The 16562-nt window shown below is 51.0% G+C and overlaps 1 protein-coding gene across 5 annotated transcripts in view; it reads left to right on the top strand.

Moving 5' to 3' along the window:
* DLGAP5 (DLG associated protein 5) overlaps nt 1-16562 on the top strand; it is an 827616-nt gene that overhangs the window by 634755 nt on the left and 176299 nt on the right. For all 5 annotated transcript variants that reach the window (XM_069637597.1, XM_069637599.1, XM_069637595.1 and 2 more), the window contains exon 15: nt 610-817. In XM_069637597.1, coding sequence (XP_069493698.1) covers nt 610-817 — 208 coding nt within the window. The remainder of the gene's footprint in view (nt 1-609; nt 818-16562) is intronic.

The following is a 16562-nucleotide window of genomic DNA, read 5'->3' as shown; positions in this document are numbered from 1 at the left end:
TGGGACACAGTAACCCTGTGAGGCCTGGAGTCTCTCCAGTTCAATCGGTGTTACTTAATGAGCCCGCCGATTTAGGTTTTATCAGGGAAAGTCGCTCACCATTAGGGATTGGAATATGGGGCAGGCACGGGAAAGCAGCAAAGGTAGAGACATCTCGCCAGAGACAGTTGAGCATTAAGCAGCTTTCTTCCATAGATTAAGCAACATTGTGGGTGGGGGCCTCCTGTCAAATCTTTTTTAAGAATAGGGCTTTAACTTGGATTGTTTTTTAAAGCGCAATTGAATGCTCGGCTCCAGGGCATTTAATAGTTCCTTGATATGGGAAGATGTGCATACTAATAATCAAATTAAAATAGAAACTCTGTTGTATAATTGCTAACCATCACTCGTCACATTCCCGTTGATGAATCATTCCATATGTAGAGTTCTCAATGTAGGCCTTGTGGAGCAGGTGATGCATAAATGGACAATGGGATAGCAAACTATATAACCGAAAATCGTTTTTTAGGAGTGCAAATGGTTAGTTCTGTTACTATGGCAGCCCAAAAAAGCGTTCAGTGTTCAGATTTAATAGCCCATTCATAATTTCTTTGTGTTATGTTATTTCAGGATCGTCCAGGGCACACAAGAGCATCTTGTCTGAAAGCCTTGGCGCACAAGTGGCATGTACAAGAACCAAGCTTGCAAAACCAAGTATTGATCCCTGCGCCCCTACTGTTCTGGCTGCTGAAAAGTCTCCTGATTCACAAACATCTCCAAGTCCTTTGCTAACTACTGTTACAAAGGCACTATTTGGCAGCACTGATAACCTGCTAAGGTAAATATTAAACATTGGCTTGTAAATCATTAGGCAGCAGTGGTTCTGTTTATCGTGGCAACTTTTGCATGTTAGTATTTTTTTATTTTATTTGGAGAGCAATGACTGGTATAGCCCATGTTGCTACCCTTTGCATTTTCTCAATGCAATGGCCTGCATTTGTCTGATTGAGCTTGGATAGTTAATTGCCTAAAATGCAATCTGACTCTTCCAAAAGCATATTGCGAGCAGGAAACGTTATCTTAAATGGATATTTTTAAATTCTCTTTACGTAGAGGGTAACCTGTATTTTGCATGTTGTGTGCCTGTTTGGTACTGTCTCGTGGTCTTTCTCACTCGGGCAGTCATTCTGCCTATGTTGCATGCATATGACATACTGTTGGGAAAGATTTCTCTTTTGGCAGCTTTCCCTCCATAGTTTCTATGGACTCCCAATCTTATTGCTTTGTTTTTTAACCTGCTCTGACTTTTTTGAGGGCAAGTAAAGCTTCCAGCTTCACTTACCCTGCCCTTTTGCTCACGTTATGGGGGAAACTGATGAGTCCTTCTGACTATACGTACTGGGAAACTTTCATCTTTACTTTTGTAACTTAACATTGGACACAGCATGTTACAATTCAGTGCAATGGGGATCCGTTTGATCACCCTAGCCTTTTAAACTTATGATTTTGGTTACTTTTGTATGTACCTAAAGACAAGATGATGGCGCAATTATATTTGTACCATTTGTTTTTTTTTTTAGTGTGTACGGCTACTAAACGTGGCTAGTGCCCTAAAACAGCCATGTCATTTTTTTTTAAATAACATTTTTGTATTGCATAAAATGAACACATCGACAGTACAGTACCAACATGAGATCAGGTGTTGCCTACTGGCACTGTAAAATGCGTTGGTTACTGCAGTCAAATAATATTGAACATCTGTAGCATTCCACCCGCTCGTTTGAACCACCCCCTTCCCACAAGTCACCCCCCCCTCTCACCACCACAAACTTGTCATAACGAGGTTCTCCGATTGTGATCCAGTAATAAACCAGTCACTCTCATTGCAGTCCAAAAGGATTAAACGAATGTCAGCAACTGCCCAGAATGTGTCCCCTCTTGTGGGGCCTGCAGCTCTACTAAAGCGCTTTCATTCAGAAGCACACACTTTTGACAGCGTTTTAGACTTCTGAAAGGATGGCGGCACTAAGGATTTTCAAACTAGTAGGATGGCCTTGCGGGCTATGAAAAGCGCAATATGAATCGGCTTGCGAGTCATGGTGTCTGCATGCCAGTCCCAATGCCCATCCCAAATAACATCGGGCGGGAGCTGTCTCCAACAAAATCCCTTGAATGTCTTGCAGTTGCTGGAAGACCCCGGTCCAGAATCTGAGTTTTGGGCATGCCGAAACAGGTGTCCCATTGTCCCCAGACTTCCGCTGCCTCGCCAGCAGAGCGCCTAGAGGGCAATGCCCATACTATAAAGCCTGGATGGGGTGTAGTAGCCCCTGTGAATAATTGTGTACTGAAGTTCTGTGTCTTATGTTGCAGGAAGCAATGTGGAAAAGAAATCCAATGTCCCCCTAGTTTCCCAGGTCCTCGCCCCATAGCTACTAGCATGTTTTTCGGATAGCTGTTCTGCATGGTGAGTATATTAAAGGTCCTGATCCTGGGATATTCTATGGTGTACCTTTTCAAATGTTGAATCACATAATGATCTTGCGCCCTAGACAACCTGGTGGTGTGTCCACTAGTGACCGATTGTATTGTCAGATATTGCAACCAGCCAGAGTTGGCAAGCCCCAAAAAGTTTTAGCAAAGCATGGTAAAGGTAAATCATCATCATCCTCTTTGAAGAAGTTAATTACCCTGATGCCCTGTCAGTGTGTTTGTCGTGTATGGATCTGTTCTTGTACACCGTATGATAGCAGGGCACAGATTGAGATCCATGCTGGGGGTTTCTGTATGTCGGTCCCAGATATTTGCTGCATCCTATGCCGCTGTGTTAGTGTGGGGCCAAATATAGGGTGTCGTGTTAGGGACTGTGGCAGTTTTTTTTGGGGGGGGGGGGGGGAATAGCTAGGATTTCCTGGTAGCAGTACTTACAACTCGACGACACGCCCACTCGTGGTGTGCCCTGTATTCAGCTAGTTTGGTCCAGCCTATTTGGGCAGACCTATAGTGTTTTGCATGACGGTAGCGTGAGCCCACCATAGTGTTTGGTGGCTTGCAGAATGGTCCTATTCAGCCGTGCTTTCTTGCCGCTCCAGATAAACTTCATCACGCATCTGTCAATCTGCATACGTTGTCCTGGACGGGGGCATAAGTAGCATGAAAGCGAGATATAACAATTTGGGCATTGAGTTCATCTTGATGACATTCTTCCTGTGAGGGAGAGGGGTGGGGAATTCCATGTGATTAGATCTTACTTAAACTAAAAACCCATCCTAGCTAAGATTATTTCACACAGGAATTGGAGGTCTGGGCTAATACTTGATTACTTGCGACTAACTTAAATGGTTTCCATGGGATGTCGAGGCAGAGCGGCATAACCTCTTCTGGCCATTTTGTGCAAGATAGTAATACGGGGTAGGGACCTGTGTGTTGGCTAATCTATAGTATGTCTGCATAAAGCAATAGTCTATGGTCTGGTATTTTGACGATGCCGGCCCATCCTTCATGTCTCTATTTAACAGCTAAAGGCTCAATCTCTAGGGCATACAAGATGGGTGATGGTGCATGGGGGTTGGGAGGGGGGCATTAGTTTATAGACATCAATGCGGAGGACATCTGGCCCAATTCCCTTACCAGTGGTTAACCCCCCGCCCCCCTCATAGTGCCAAGGACCCGTTTGTCAGTGATTTATTGTTATTTATCTGTTTCTCCTCTGCTTCGCACTTTCCACCTCTTCCCCCTTCCATGCACTTTTCCTCTCCCCCTCTCCCTTGCGCGTTCTCAATGTCACTGGGCCTAGTAAGATCGCTGTTTTGTTCTCCCCTGTTCCCCTCCCTTGCCGCGCTCTGAAACACTTGTGTACGAGCGCAATAGAAATAAAATATCAATCAATGGGAGCAGTTAGTGTGGCTAGGTTGTTGTGGCCTATTGTTGGAGTGATCTCGTCAAAGGCTGTCAGGTGCATATCCCTCTCTGGTGGGGCTGCATATAGGACCTGGTAGAAAGCTGCAAACAGTTTGTTCGTGGCTTGATCCCCTGCCAGCATGGTGTCAGTCTTTAATTACCACTATTAATTGCCCCTGCTGTCTGCCCTTAAGAGCCGGGGCCATAATCCAAAGGGGCCTATACCCGCAATACCCCACAGCATATAGATCATATGCCACTTGGAAAAGGACTTTTGGGCGCAAAGTGTTGTGATGTCCGACCGCAGTTTAAGTATGCTAACATATTCCTGCAGATCTCTAGTGGCCTTGTGGGTGCCTTCGGCCGTCTCAATTGCTGTCAGTTGGGATTCCTTCTCTGACCACATTGGTTTCTTATATGCTCATTGAGATATAAATTGACCTGAGGAGCGCCTTAAGGGGGTCCCAACATCTAGTGATGGTGTACTCCTCCACTATATTGTTCCGACAGAACCCCTCCGAATCTCGGCAGAGGCGCTCCACCAGGTCTTGGTATGGGGGTATCATTAAATTGAGTCGCCACACCAAGATTCTAGGGGGCATGGTCAGAGATTGCCATGGGGAGAATTGAGCACCCTTCTACCATATGCATGATGGTACAGGGAGCAACCGGTTATGGAGACGGGAGAAACATTGGTGGTGGTTGGAGGAGAACGTATAGTCCCACTCGTAAATGCAATTGTCTCCAGACCTTGACCACGCATAGGTCTGAGATAAGGGTTCAGAGTCTTACTTTTTTTCAGAAGCAGTACTGTCAGCTTAAACCGATCTTCCCCAGGGACTATAACAACGTTCGGGTCGTCGCCCCATATATGGTGCAAATGTCACAAATAGGCATGTGAATAAACCAGGTGTCATTGGTGAGACTGTTTATATTAATGAAATTGATGCACTGCTGGAAGAGAAGCCCCTGCAAGAGGACAAAGCAGCCAAGACGGTAAAGGGGACCTGCTGGTTTATCAGAATAGACATCCCTCGCTTCTCATGAGACTGGGAATGAACAGCAGTCACTCCCTGCCCCCCGTCCCCGCCCAATTTCACGGAAATCCTTGAATCTAGATGGGTCTCTGGAAGGAAGACCACATAACCCTGTCTGTAGGTCTCATAGCAGGTTCATCAGGCGACAGCGCTTGATGGGATGCCGTAGCCCCTGGATGTTAAGTGATGCAGTTAAGCAGGGTCATTAACATGGAGTAGGGATGGCATCCGCATCAGGACTCATCACGGATGGGCTCTGGCAGCCACATATTGTATGGAAGCAATCTCAAGCTGGCTTAGCACGAGAAGGCATGTGTAAGGTAATGACTCCTACGTCCTGTCCCTTTCCTCCATACAGTATGGGCGTCCCTCGCTAGGGAGGGCAACTGAACCTTTTTCTCCAGAAAAAATGTCTTTCCCCTTTAAATTTCATTGCACATGGGGGTCACTGCTCCGGGGACATGCCCTCCTTTGATTCCACCCTCCAGCGCCACACCTCGGTCATCTTTTCCACTTTGACTGGAGCGGTCCTCCTTCGCCTAGGCTGTGGTTGAGGCCCTTTTTTTCCTTGCAATTTCATGCGTTTGCAGGTTTCCCCAGGGATTTGTCCCTCTATTGTCTCTTACTAAGCAGATTTAATTTTTATAGGAAATAAAATGTTCACTGTCCTCTAGTAGAACCTCACCCCTCCCTGCCACATTTCAGCCACAGTGGGCTTTAGGTGCTCGGCCTGCGATGGGTCCTTTCCTACGTCAGACCTGCATGGGCTCTGCTTCCGGTACCTTGGTGAAGACCATGGCTAGGACGGTTGTTCAGCGTGCATTGTCCTTACTCCCCGGTCACTAAAGAACTGGCTGTCGAGGTGGAAGGAGCTGTTCTCCAGATCTCCACTAGAACATATCTAGGAGTGCTTACATAGGAAAAACCAAGCTCAAGTAAAGTGTTCTCTTCTCTAAAGCACCCCGCAAAGGTGACTTTTCCCGTGGTGTGGCCAGGCGGGAGGGTGGGGGGGACGAATTCTGCTCCATCACCAGCAAGGGTACAAAGGCTCAACGAGCTACCGGCCTTACGGCCGAGGGGTCCACTGATCCTCCTGGTTCCATCGCTGAAGGGCCAGGCAGCTCTCATCCCGGGGGTTCAACCGAGAGGCTCTGCTCTACGGGGCCCAGTACTGACGGGACGCTTAAATGCAAAGCATGCAAAGAATGTGTTTTCTGAAAATTCCTCACACTAATCTCCTCAAATGGGAGCTATACTGAGGGGGGATCATTCGGGACATGATTCCACCTTTGCTCCCGCAACTTTCGTATCTTATCCAGCCCCCTCTGGCACCACACCCCCTCACCCCCCTTGCAGATAATACATACCCACCGGACACAGCGGATCAGGGGGGAACTAACTAGGAGGATGAGCAGGCAACCTCTTCGGCAAGGGTGTAATTGGGCATTTCTCAGCTGCAGAGGGAGCAACCAGAAGCAGGGATCCTAGCGGAGGTGTTGCCATCTATTTAACCACAAGATCGGGCAATGCGCTACTAAAAAGATGTGGAGGCCCTGGCACGGAAGGGCTGGACCAAACCCCATGCAAACTATAGGCAGGCAGAGGGCGACTCACTCCCCCGGTCGGTGCACCCGCAGCCATTAATCTGTCATTGCGGCAGCTACCATGTACGCCAAACCGCAGACATCCACTACATCATCTACTTTGGCATTACCTGGCAAGGAGAAGGTCTACAGTGGCTCACATAGATACTGCAAGCAGGGCTATCTGTGTGGCAACCGACATGAGGAGGACGGCATGGCTCAAGGCAACCAGATTCAGTCCTGAAGTTCACGACAGGGTCCTAGACCTACCCTTCAAGAGCAATGACTTGTTTCACTTCTCCACGGACAAGGAACTAGATGAAGAGCAGCTGGGACAGCCAAGTCCCGGACCATTCTCACCAAGCCATTAGGCTAAATCTTCACGCAAGGCCACTCTTGATTAGACAGGGGGCGATCCTTGGGTGGTTTCCAGGACTGCTGTTCCAGTCACCCTGCCAACATAGGCGAAAACACGAAGTCTTTGCACCAAGGCTTTTCCAGTCCCCCCTCCGTCTGCCTCTGACCCAAAAAAGCAATATCTGCTATTCTCAGGTCCACCGCACCCCAGTCGGAGGCAGACTGGCCCTGCACCGTCCAGCTTGGCGTTCACGGACTGACGGGTGATTTTAATTGTTTCCTACTGTTTCCCCTGTAATCGCCATCCCCTCCTCCCCCCACAGATCGGTACTCCTTCACTCTTGGTGGAGATTTGCTCCCTGGTGGAGAGCGAGGCGGTGGAGGAGGTTCCTCGCGCTCAGCAGGGCTTTTACACCTGCATCTTTGCCTTTCAAAAGAACCAGGTGGGCCTGCAAGTGGTCTTGGGTCTTTCAGGGGGGACGCGGGGGGGGGGGCGCTGGACGTGCTTCATGGATCTGGAAGATGCATATTTCCATGTGCCCGCAGTGCCCTTGATCCTTCCTTAGGTTCTGGGTCATTGGGTTGCACTTTCAATTCACGGTGCTGGCGTTTGGCCTGAACTTAGCGCTGAGGGTATTCACAAGAGTGAACGTGGTGGCAGCCCTTCTCAGGTCGGAAGGTCTCCATGTGTATCCTTACCTCAACGATTGAATAGTCAGTGTGGGTTCACCGGAGCAGGTCAGGTACTCAACGACCAGACTCATGACTACATTCTATGAACTGCCGTTCTCAATCAACTTCCAGAAGTCTCGGCTCTTACCCTACACAAACTCTGGTGTTTTTAGGGCTGCTCTGGGACACTCGGAAGCAGAGGGTGTTCCCAACGGGGGAGAAGGTGGCGGCGATCAAACTTCTGTTGCTCACTTCAACAGCAGAACAGTAACTACCACCTGGTGGTACCAGCACCAACTAGGGAGTACTGGCGGCATGCCTCCTGGCTATCCCCCTACACCAGGCTACAAATGAGGCTGCAGCTGCATTTCTCGCCATCCTGGAACCAGGAGTCTGGTAATCCAGGAGCCCTGGTCACTATACCTGCGCTCTTACAGCAAGCCCTCACGTGGTTGGGGCAGAATGCGTAAACCTCATGCTGGGGAGACGGTTCAGACTGCCGCCGACTGATTATACTAGGACTACAGACTTCTCACTCAAAGGGGGAGGTGCTACCCTGGGGACTCATTCAGTACACAGCATCTGGTCTAAGAACAACCAGCACAACCACATAAACTGGCTGGAAATGATGGCCATACCATTAATTGGGAGCAGTGCAGTTTGCATTTGGACAGACCACTCTACCTGAATGTATTACATAAACAAGCGGGGGGGGTCCACCAGATCCCAACCCCTATGCAGACTGGCCCTCAGCATCTGGGATAGGGCTATCAAGCAGGACATCTGGATCTCATCTATGATTCTGCCAGGAGAATAGAACCTCAAGGCGGACAAACTCAGTTGGATGGGCTCCAACAATTATGAGTGGCAACTGAACAAGAGTCCGTCAAGAGATTTCAGCAGGTGGGGTCACATCGCCTCCGAGGTGGAGGGGCGGGTGGAACAGCTCCCTCTGGGGACACGCTCCAGATCCCCTGGGATGGGACGTGGGTGTACCCTTTTCCTCATACCCTGCTCATCCACAAGGGTTGTTTTCAAGATCAGACAATCCCAGTGGCTGCGACTCATCCTCATAGCGCCACAGTGGCCAGTGGTTCTCGGACCAGTGTCAGCCCAACCAGAAGTCCCTCTCCGGCTCTGGGAGGGTCTGCTCCTGGTGCAGCGGGGGTGTGGGAGGGGGTGGTGGCATTGATTCACCCTTGCCTGGAGAAGCTAGTCCTAGCAGCCTGGTACCTGAGCCGGTGACTCTACAACATCTCCAACTCTCTCGAGACAACCTAGAAATCAGCCAGGAGTCTGGCTACTTGAAAGCAGTACAAGAGCAAATAGACAATGTTCTGCTTCTGGTCCAAGGAAAATGGAGTGGACCGGACCTGCTATCCTGCACTCTGGACCAGGTGTTGTCTTTCTCTACGTATTTAGCCAGAACAGGGGTCCAGGTCGACACCTTCCGTTCTTACCTAGCGGCCATTGCCGCATACAGGTACTGGACAGGTTTACATTTCCTCGGCTAATCCATTTGTGAAGCAGCATCGAGCGTGGTTGACCAGGCTTTACCCTCCTGTTGGACGCCCTCATCCAGTCTGCTATCTTAACATTGTTCTTGGCGCCCTTACACACAACATAGGAGCCCATGGCCACAGTGGACATCAAATTGGTCACGCTCAAAAAAGCACTACTTAGAGGGTCTGTCTTCAGCTCGCAGAGCTAGCGAGATTCAGGCTCTGGTGGCTTCCGAGCCCTACACGGTTTCATCGGGAAAAGGGTGTGCACCGCACGCACCCCAGGTTCCTACCAAAAGTGGTGGTCTCCTTCCACATTAATGAAGAGATTGTGCTCCCCACTTACTCATACGTCCCGTCCCCTTTCCTCCATACTGCATGGGCGTCCCTTCCAAGGGACGGGAGACGGAACCTTTTTCACCAGAAAAAAGCATCTTCCCCCTTTAAATTTAGAGGCACGCAGTGGTGCGGCCCAGGGAGCATGTGCTGCCCTGAATCCACCCTCCATCTCCACACCTCAGTCCCCTTTTCTGCGTCGAGGGGAACAGGCTGAATTCACCAGCGCTCCTGGGTTTTGCTTGGGCCATGTAATTCCACGCATGGATACTTCTGCTTTTGTCTTTTTTTTGTCTCATCATTCAGGTACTTGGTACTCGGGCGCCACTCTCCTCCCTGGCGCATGCGACTTCCACAGGGTTCTGCACGTGTCCATCCTGCAACGGGCTCTTCCTAACGTCAGACCCCCACACCCTCTGCCTACATTGCCTTGGCCCAGACCGCAGTTGGCAAGCTTGTACAGCGTGTGGCTCGCTGTCATCAAAAGCGCTGGAAGAACAGACTAGCCAGGTGGAGGGTGCTCTTCCAGATGTCACCTCCAGAGGACCTCAAGAAATTTGTGAAACACGGGCCTGGCCCAAGGAAGGGCCGCTATTTTCCATCGCACCCACAAAGGACACTCCTTGCCAAGGACTCTCCCACGCGGAAGGTACCGTTCAGGTCCTTGTACCAGCACGTGCACAGAGGCTGCTTCAGCTACCGGCCGAGGGCCCCTCGGATCCTCCCGGTGGCAGTGTTGAGTGACCGGAAGGTTCTTGTACCGGATTGGCATCCGAGGGGATTCGCCCTTGTAACAGCAATATGGCCGAGGGGGCTACGCTCTAGTACCGGCAATACTTCCTAGGGGGCACCTAGTCGAGTGTGTCTCACCTACCGGGCCTAGGCCCGAGGAGCAGGGTAGGCCTTGTGATCCACACGCAAGAGTCTTGGAGGAGGCTGGGACCAACGAGCCGAGCAACAAGTCGCATGCACGTGGCAGGCAGCTCGACAAGATGGCCGCCGCGCCAGACGGAGGCACCCGTCTGACGCCATTCCAGGAGTTTGGCGAAGGAGTGTCAGGGTGGGACTGGCCTACAACCTATCCTTTTGCGCAGGGCAGCTTCCCACTGCGTCCATACAGGAAGGATATGCAGCGGCTCCAGCAGCCCCCGGCTACTCGGTCAGTAACCCCTACCACCTCTCCAGCCAGTGAAGAGGGGTTCTTTGAGAGGTTCCTCAGGCTCATGAAGTCACCTCGGATGGGGGTTTATCCTCAAGGACGCCATCAAAGAAGTCCTCCCGACTATGCTAGCGGCACCATTAGCGCCTCCGCCGGCGACCACTGGCACAGCCTCTGGCTCCCTAGCAGATTCCTCAGGCGGTTCAATACTCGCCTTCTCCACAGTCTCCGGCCAGGGTCACTGTACCCCAGGCTCCTGCTACTCCCCCCCCACCTCTGCAGGATCCTCCTGATCTGCAAGACACGGATGAGGACACGGATTAGGAGGATCCGGACACACCATCCTCAGCCAGGGCCTTCCACAAACTTCTTGCTGGGTTGGCGGAGTACCTTGGCCTAACCCTACCCGAGGGGGTTCTGGCTGAAGTCCTCACGCAACGCCCCTCTGCCAAAACAGGGATTCCTCTGCAGAATGATGTCTCCCTGGCCAAGCAGGGTTGGCTCAAGCCCCACTCGGTCCAGCCGGTCAATCGACGCCAAGTACAGGCAGATGGAGGGGGGGGATACTCTTGCTCTAGGCCCATCCTCGGCCACGCTCCTCTGTGATCGCTGTGGCATCACTATGCTCCAAGTCTGTCGTCCTCGGCCACCTCCTCTGCAGCGCTGCTAGCAAGGAGAAGACCTTGGAGGCGTACGGGAAGAAACTCTATTCCAACGCGTCCTTGCATCTTCGTCAGACCAACGCCGATGCCATGCTGGCTGATGCTAACCAAAGGTTATGGCGGGAAATTTCGGACCTCCGTGGCCCAGATTGACACCTGGCCGTGCAATCTGTATCTCCAGACATGAGAAGGACAGCCTGGCTCTGGGCGACGAAATTCAACCATGACGTCCAGGAACGCATATTAGATCTACAGTTCGAGGGAGGGAGGGAGGGGGGGGGCCCTCTTCCACTCCACCATGGACGAAGAGCTGGACAAGAAGAAAAACGACTCACAAACGGCCAAGTCTTTATTCATCTTGACAAAGACAATGCACAAGTCGTACGCCCAGTCACAGCAGCGCTCCGACAGGGGGCGTTCATATGGAGGGTTCTGTGGTTTCCAGGAACGGAGATCCAGGCAGCCGGACCGCTTGTTGTCTCAGAACCGGCACAAGCAACAAAAAGGAGGGGGGGTGGGGGAGTAAAGGTGTTTTTCAGTCCCCCTCCTCCACGACAGTCTCCGAGGGAAAGAAGGCATGACGCGCCCCTTCGGGTCAACGTGTCTCCAGTGGGGGGCAGGCTTGCTCTCCATGCACATTTCTGGGCCAGAATTTCCCGGACCCTTTGATCCTCTTTGTAGTATCCACAGGGTACTGCCTACCCTTCCCAATCTCTCCTCCGGCCTCCCTTCCACTGCCTCAGGTTGGGTCAGAAACTCTTCTGGCGGAGATCCGGTCGCTCGTAGAGAGCCAGGCAGTGGAGGAAGTCCCAGCCTCCCAGCAAAGCTTGGGCTTTTACTTGAGGATTTTCGCCATTCAGAAGAAAAACCAGGCGGGCCTGAGAGTTGTGCTGGACCTTTCTACCCTCAACCTCTCCTTACCCCTACAAAAATTCAAGATGGTTACGCCGGCTTTTATAACGGAGACATTGTGCAAGGGAGACTGGATGTGCTCCCTGGACCTGAAGGACGCGTACCTACCTGTCCCGATTTGGCAGCCCAATCGTTCATTCCTATAGTTCAGGATCATGGGCTACCATTTTCAATACAAGGTCCTTCCCTTTGGCCTCAATTCGGCCCCCAGGATCTTTACCAGGCTCATGAATACGGTGGCTGCTCTCCTCAGAGCGCAGGCCCTCCACATTCTAAGGCTGGCTCGTCAGGGCTACATCTCTGGAAGCGGTTCACCCATCTTCCATACCCTTATGTACACACTGCACGATCTGGGCTTCTCGCTCAGTCTCAAGTCGCAGCTGCAGTCCACGCAGACTGACATTCTTGGGCCTCATCTGGGATACTTGGTCCGAGAAGGTATTTCCATTGGAGGACAAGATCTCGGCCATCAAGAGGGCAACCTCCCACTTCCTCAGCAGAGAGGTGACCTCAGCATGGTGGTACCAGCATGTCCTGGGTCTCTTGGCGGCGGTCCTATTAGCCGCTCCACACACGAGATTGAGGATTCAGCTGCACTTCATGGCCTCATGGAACCAGTAGCAGGGCTCCCAATCCGAGATGATCAACGTTCCTCCATATCTCCTCCCGGACCTAGCATGGTGGTCCAGGGACTGCAACCTGCGGACGGGCTAGCCCTTTCGGCCGCCCACCCCATAGGCCACCATCACCAGACTCCTCGCTCGGGGGCTTGGGATCCACCCTGGACGATCTCTAGGTCTACGGCACCTGGACTGAAGCAGAAATACCACATCAATTGGTTAGAGCTGAACGCCATCTGGCTAGCGCTCAGAGCATTCCTACCACTTCTCTGGGGCAAGGTTGTCCTCATCCAGACAGACTGGCAATCAGCATGTGGGAGTGGGCCATGGAAAACATCTACCTCACGGCAGTCCATCTCCCAGGGGAATCCAACCTGGAGGCGGACGGGCTCAGCAGGTTGGGAGCGGACAATTGAGTGGCAGCTAAATAACCTCATTATTCAGATCTTCAACAGGTGGTATCATCCCCAGGTTGATCTCTTTGCTATCTGACACAACAAGAAGTGCCCTCATTTCGCCTTCTGGCAGGGACAGGGTCCCTGCTCCCTGGGCGTCGCATTTCAGCTTCAGTGGAACGGCATGAAGGCTTACGCCGTCCCGCCCACTCTGCTGATTCACAGTGATTTGCAAGATCGAGAAGTCTCGCCAACTGAACACTCTAATAGATTCATGGTGGCCGGCCAAGCCATGGTTTTCAGAGCTGCTGAGCGTCTCGGAGATGCCTCTGATTCACCTCCCGACGGACCCTGCACATCTTCTGGCGCAGCAGGGGGGGCAGGGTCTTCCACCCTGTGCCACAGAGATTAGCCCTCACAGCGTGGTACCTGAGCAGGTAATGCTGCCACACTTCAGTCTCTCACAGGCTTATCTGTAAATCCTAAAGGGCACATGGAGCAAGGTTACGAGGGCCCAGTGTAAAAGTAAATGGACCAGGTTCTTCCACTGGGCAGACTCCAAGGAAATTGACCACCTGGAATGTACTTTGTACGACATGCTCTCCTTCTCGGTGCACCTCACCCACTCTGGTGTGCAGGTGGACACCTGCCGTACATACCTTAGGTCATCAGGGCTTACAGGAACTCTGAGGAGGGGGGTCTTCTCCTCCAATCCTATCATCAAACATTTGATTGGGCTCGCAATGCTCTACTCACCCGTCAAGAGGACGGACCCCGTGTGGGACCTCAACATAGTGTTGGGTGCCCTGGCGCACAAGCCGTTGGAGCCAGCGGCGTCCGAGGACATCAGGCTTGTCACCATCAAGACGGCCTTACTAGTCGGCCTCGGCTCGTAGAGTCAGCGAAATCCAGGCGCTGGTTGCCTTGGAGCCAAATACTAACTTTCACAGGAACAAAGTAGTCCTGCAGACACACCAAGCATTTCTGCCCAAGGTGCCATCTGCTTTCCACTTAAACAAGAAGATAGTCCTTCCTTTGTTTTCTGCCGATCCGAAGGACGAAGCACAGATTGCCCTGAAATTCTACTTGGACAGGACCAAGGGCTTCCGCAAATTGGATGCCCTGTTTGTCACTTTCGGAGCCTCAAGACCAGGTGATCAGACCTCCATATCCCGCTGGATGGTCTCGGCCCTCAAAGAAGCGTAGTAGGGCCAGCACAGGCCGCTTCCGGCCTACATGCATGCTCATGCAGTCGGGGCCAAGGCAACAACCATTGCTTTCCAGCGCCATGTCCCTTGGCAAGTCATAAGCAGGGCGGCCACTTGGGCCACTCCCTCTGCTTTCTGCAAGCATTACTGTTTGGATGCCGGCTCTAGATCTGACTCGGCTTTCGGACCAGCGGTTCTCAGGAAACTATTTGCTTAAGGAGGGTCTCCTCTCCACCCTGGGGCTCCATTTGGTTGTAATTGCCCATGCATTATGGAGGAAAGGGGAACAGGACGTAAGAGTTATTATAAGTTACTCACCGTATTGACTAACATACTCTTAGTCCTTGGTCCCCTTTCCTCCCTATGTCCCATCAAGCACCCACCCCAATTATACTGGTCATTAAGCAATGTTAAATCTATTGTCGACGTGTCAATGGGGACTAAGGTGTGGCACCGGAGGGCGGAGTCAGGGCAGCACATGCTCCCTGGGCCACGCGCCTCTAAAATTTGAAGGGGAAGGTTTTTTCTGGTGAAAAAGGTTCCGTCTCCCGTCCCTTGGAATGGACGCCCATACAGTATGGAGGAAAGAGGACTAAGGACTAAGAGTACGTTAGTCACTACGGTGAGTAACTTATATTTTCTTTCCAAACGCCAAGGAAGACACCACAAAGGCTCTCCACTGTTTGGACGTCAGAAGAACTTCAAAATTCGATATCTACAATACCAAGGCCTTTTGCAAGACCAATGCATTTTGTCACATTTAGAGGCTTAAGGGCAGGACAACCAGCGTCCCTGGCTTCAATATCCAGATGTATGACTGCTGCCATCCAAGAGGCATACAAGGCTCAGCGCAGAGTCACCAAGAGGCATGCACGCTCACACTGTAAGGGCCAAGGCACCAGCTGTTCACTTCCAACGTCATGTAACATGGCAAGTAAATAGCACAGTGGCGACATAGGCCACTCCATCGGCCTTCTGCAAGCACTGTCTGGATACCAGTGCCAGGGCTGATGAATTTGGCCAGGCTGTCCTCTGTAATCTGCATACAGTATCTAGCTCTCCTCCTAGGGCTTTTTCATCATTTGTAGTCGCCCATACAGGATGGAGGAAAGGGGGCGGGATGTAGGAGTATTTGTTACTCACCTGAGTGACTAGCATACTCCTAGTCCATAGTACCCTTTCCTCCATGCGGAGATTGAACCGTTCAATATAGCTGACGTATCAAAGGGGGCTGAGGTATGGTGCTGGTTAGCGGGGTTAAAGGAGCACAGGCTCCCTGGGCAGGGCCCCCCTGCGCGCATACATTTAAAGGGAAAGTGTTCTTTCTCTGGTGATGAAAGGTTCATTCCTATCCCTACCAAGGGACGCCCATACAGAAAGGGTACTATGGACATGAGTACAATAGTCACTCTGTTGAGTAACACTTAATGTATTCTCCTTGAAGATGTCTTACCCAAGGTAAGAAAGGCTCCTACGGACACCCCTTTGAGTCTTCTGCTAGTATTTTGATCAAGGGAAAGCACCAAAGGCAGACTTTGCCGACTAGCCTGTTGCACCATATGGGAGGATTAACAGTCCGTGACCTTAGCATTCTAGTGACAAGCCTCTGCAGACTTTTTCTTTTCAATTCCTCCAGTTGAGGCAAGTCTATGTTGGGTAACCTGCATCCGTGACATTCTGCCAGCATAACCTAGCAAAATGAGTATAAGGGCATGCTTCTAGAAGATAAGCAGACAGTGGCATTTCCTGTAGTCTTACAGTGCATTTCTATCCCAATATAATGGTATTTCTTTCTCCGCTATGCAATCTATTGTTTGTACCTTCAATAGTGCAATTCTCCTGACTACTGGATGGTGGTTTGCCGAATAGAGCTGGGCAAACATAATTCGACACTGGTGTATTTCTTTGCGAAATTCATTTTCCTTGGAATATGCTTCAATTTTTCCCCCTAAGCAAATGTCCTTCAAAAACCTTGAAACAAATCTGACTCCTGTGCACGTTATCAGGCCTTCGTCTATAAGGCAGTACCAGCCTAACAGCATTGAATTGGGTCCCTAGCCTAAGACGATCTTAAACGGAAGTAAGCTAATTTTAGCTACTTTGTAGAATTGGTGGTTCAAAGTTCTCCTATAGGAAATAAATAGGTTCAATGTGCTCCTTTTGTCAGTTACACTATTTTTTATTTATTTTAGAAGTAGGTGTTCAGGCAGTTCTTGTACAATCCTCTGAGGAATCTCCCAACA

Source organism: Ambystoma mexicanum, chromosome 14 (genome assembly GCF_040938575.1).
Source record: "Ambystoma mexicanum isolate Mex_15411 chromosome 14, UKY_AmexF1_1, whole genome shotgun sequence".
Classification (NCBI taxonomy): Eukaryota; Metazoa; Chordata; class Amphibia; order Caudata; family Ambystomatidae; genus Ambystoma; species Ambystoma mexicanum.
This window is presented reverse-complemented; position numbering and strand designations above follow the sequence as displayed.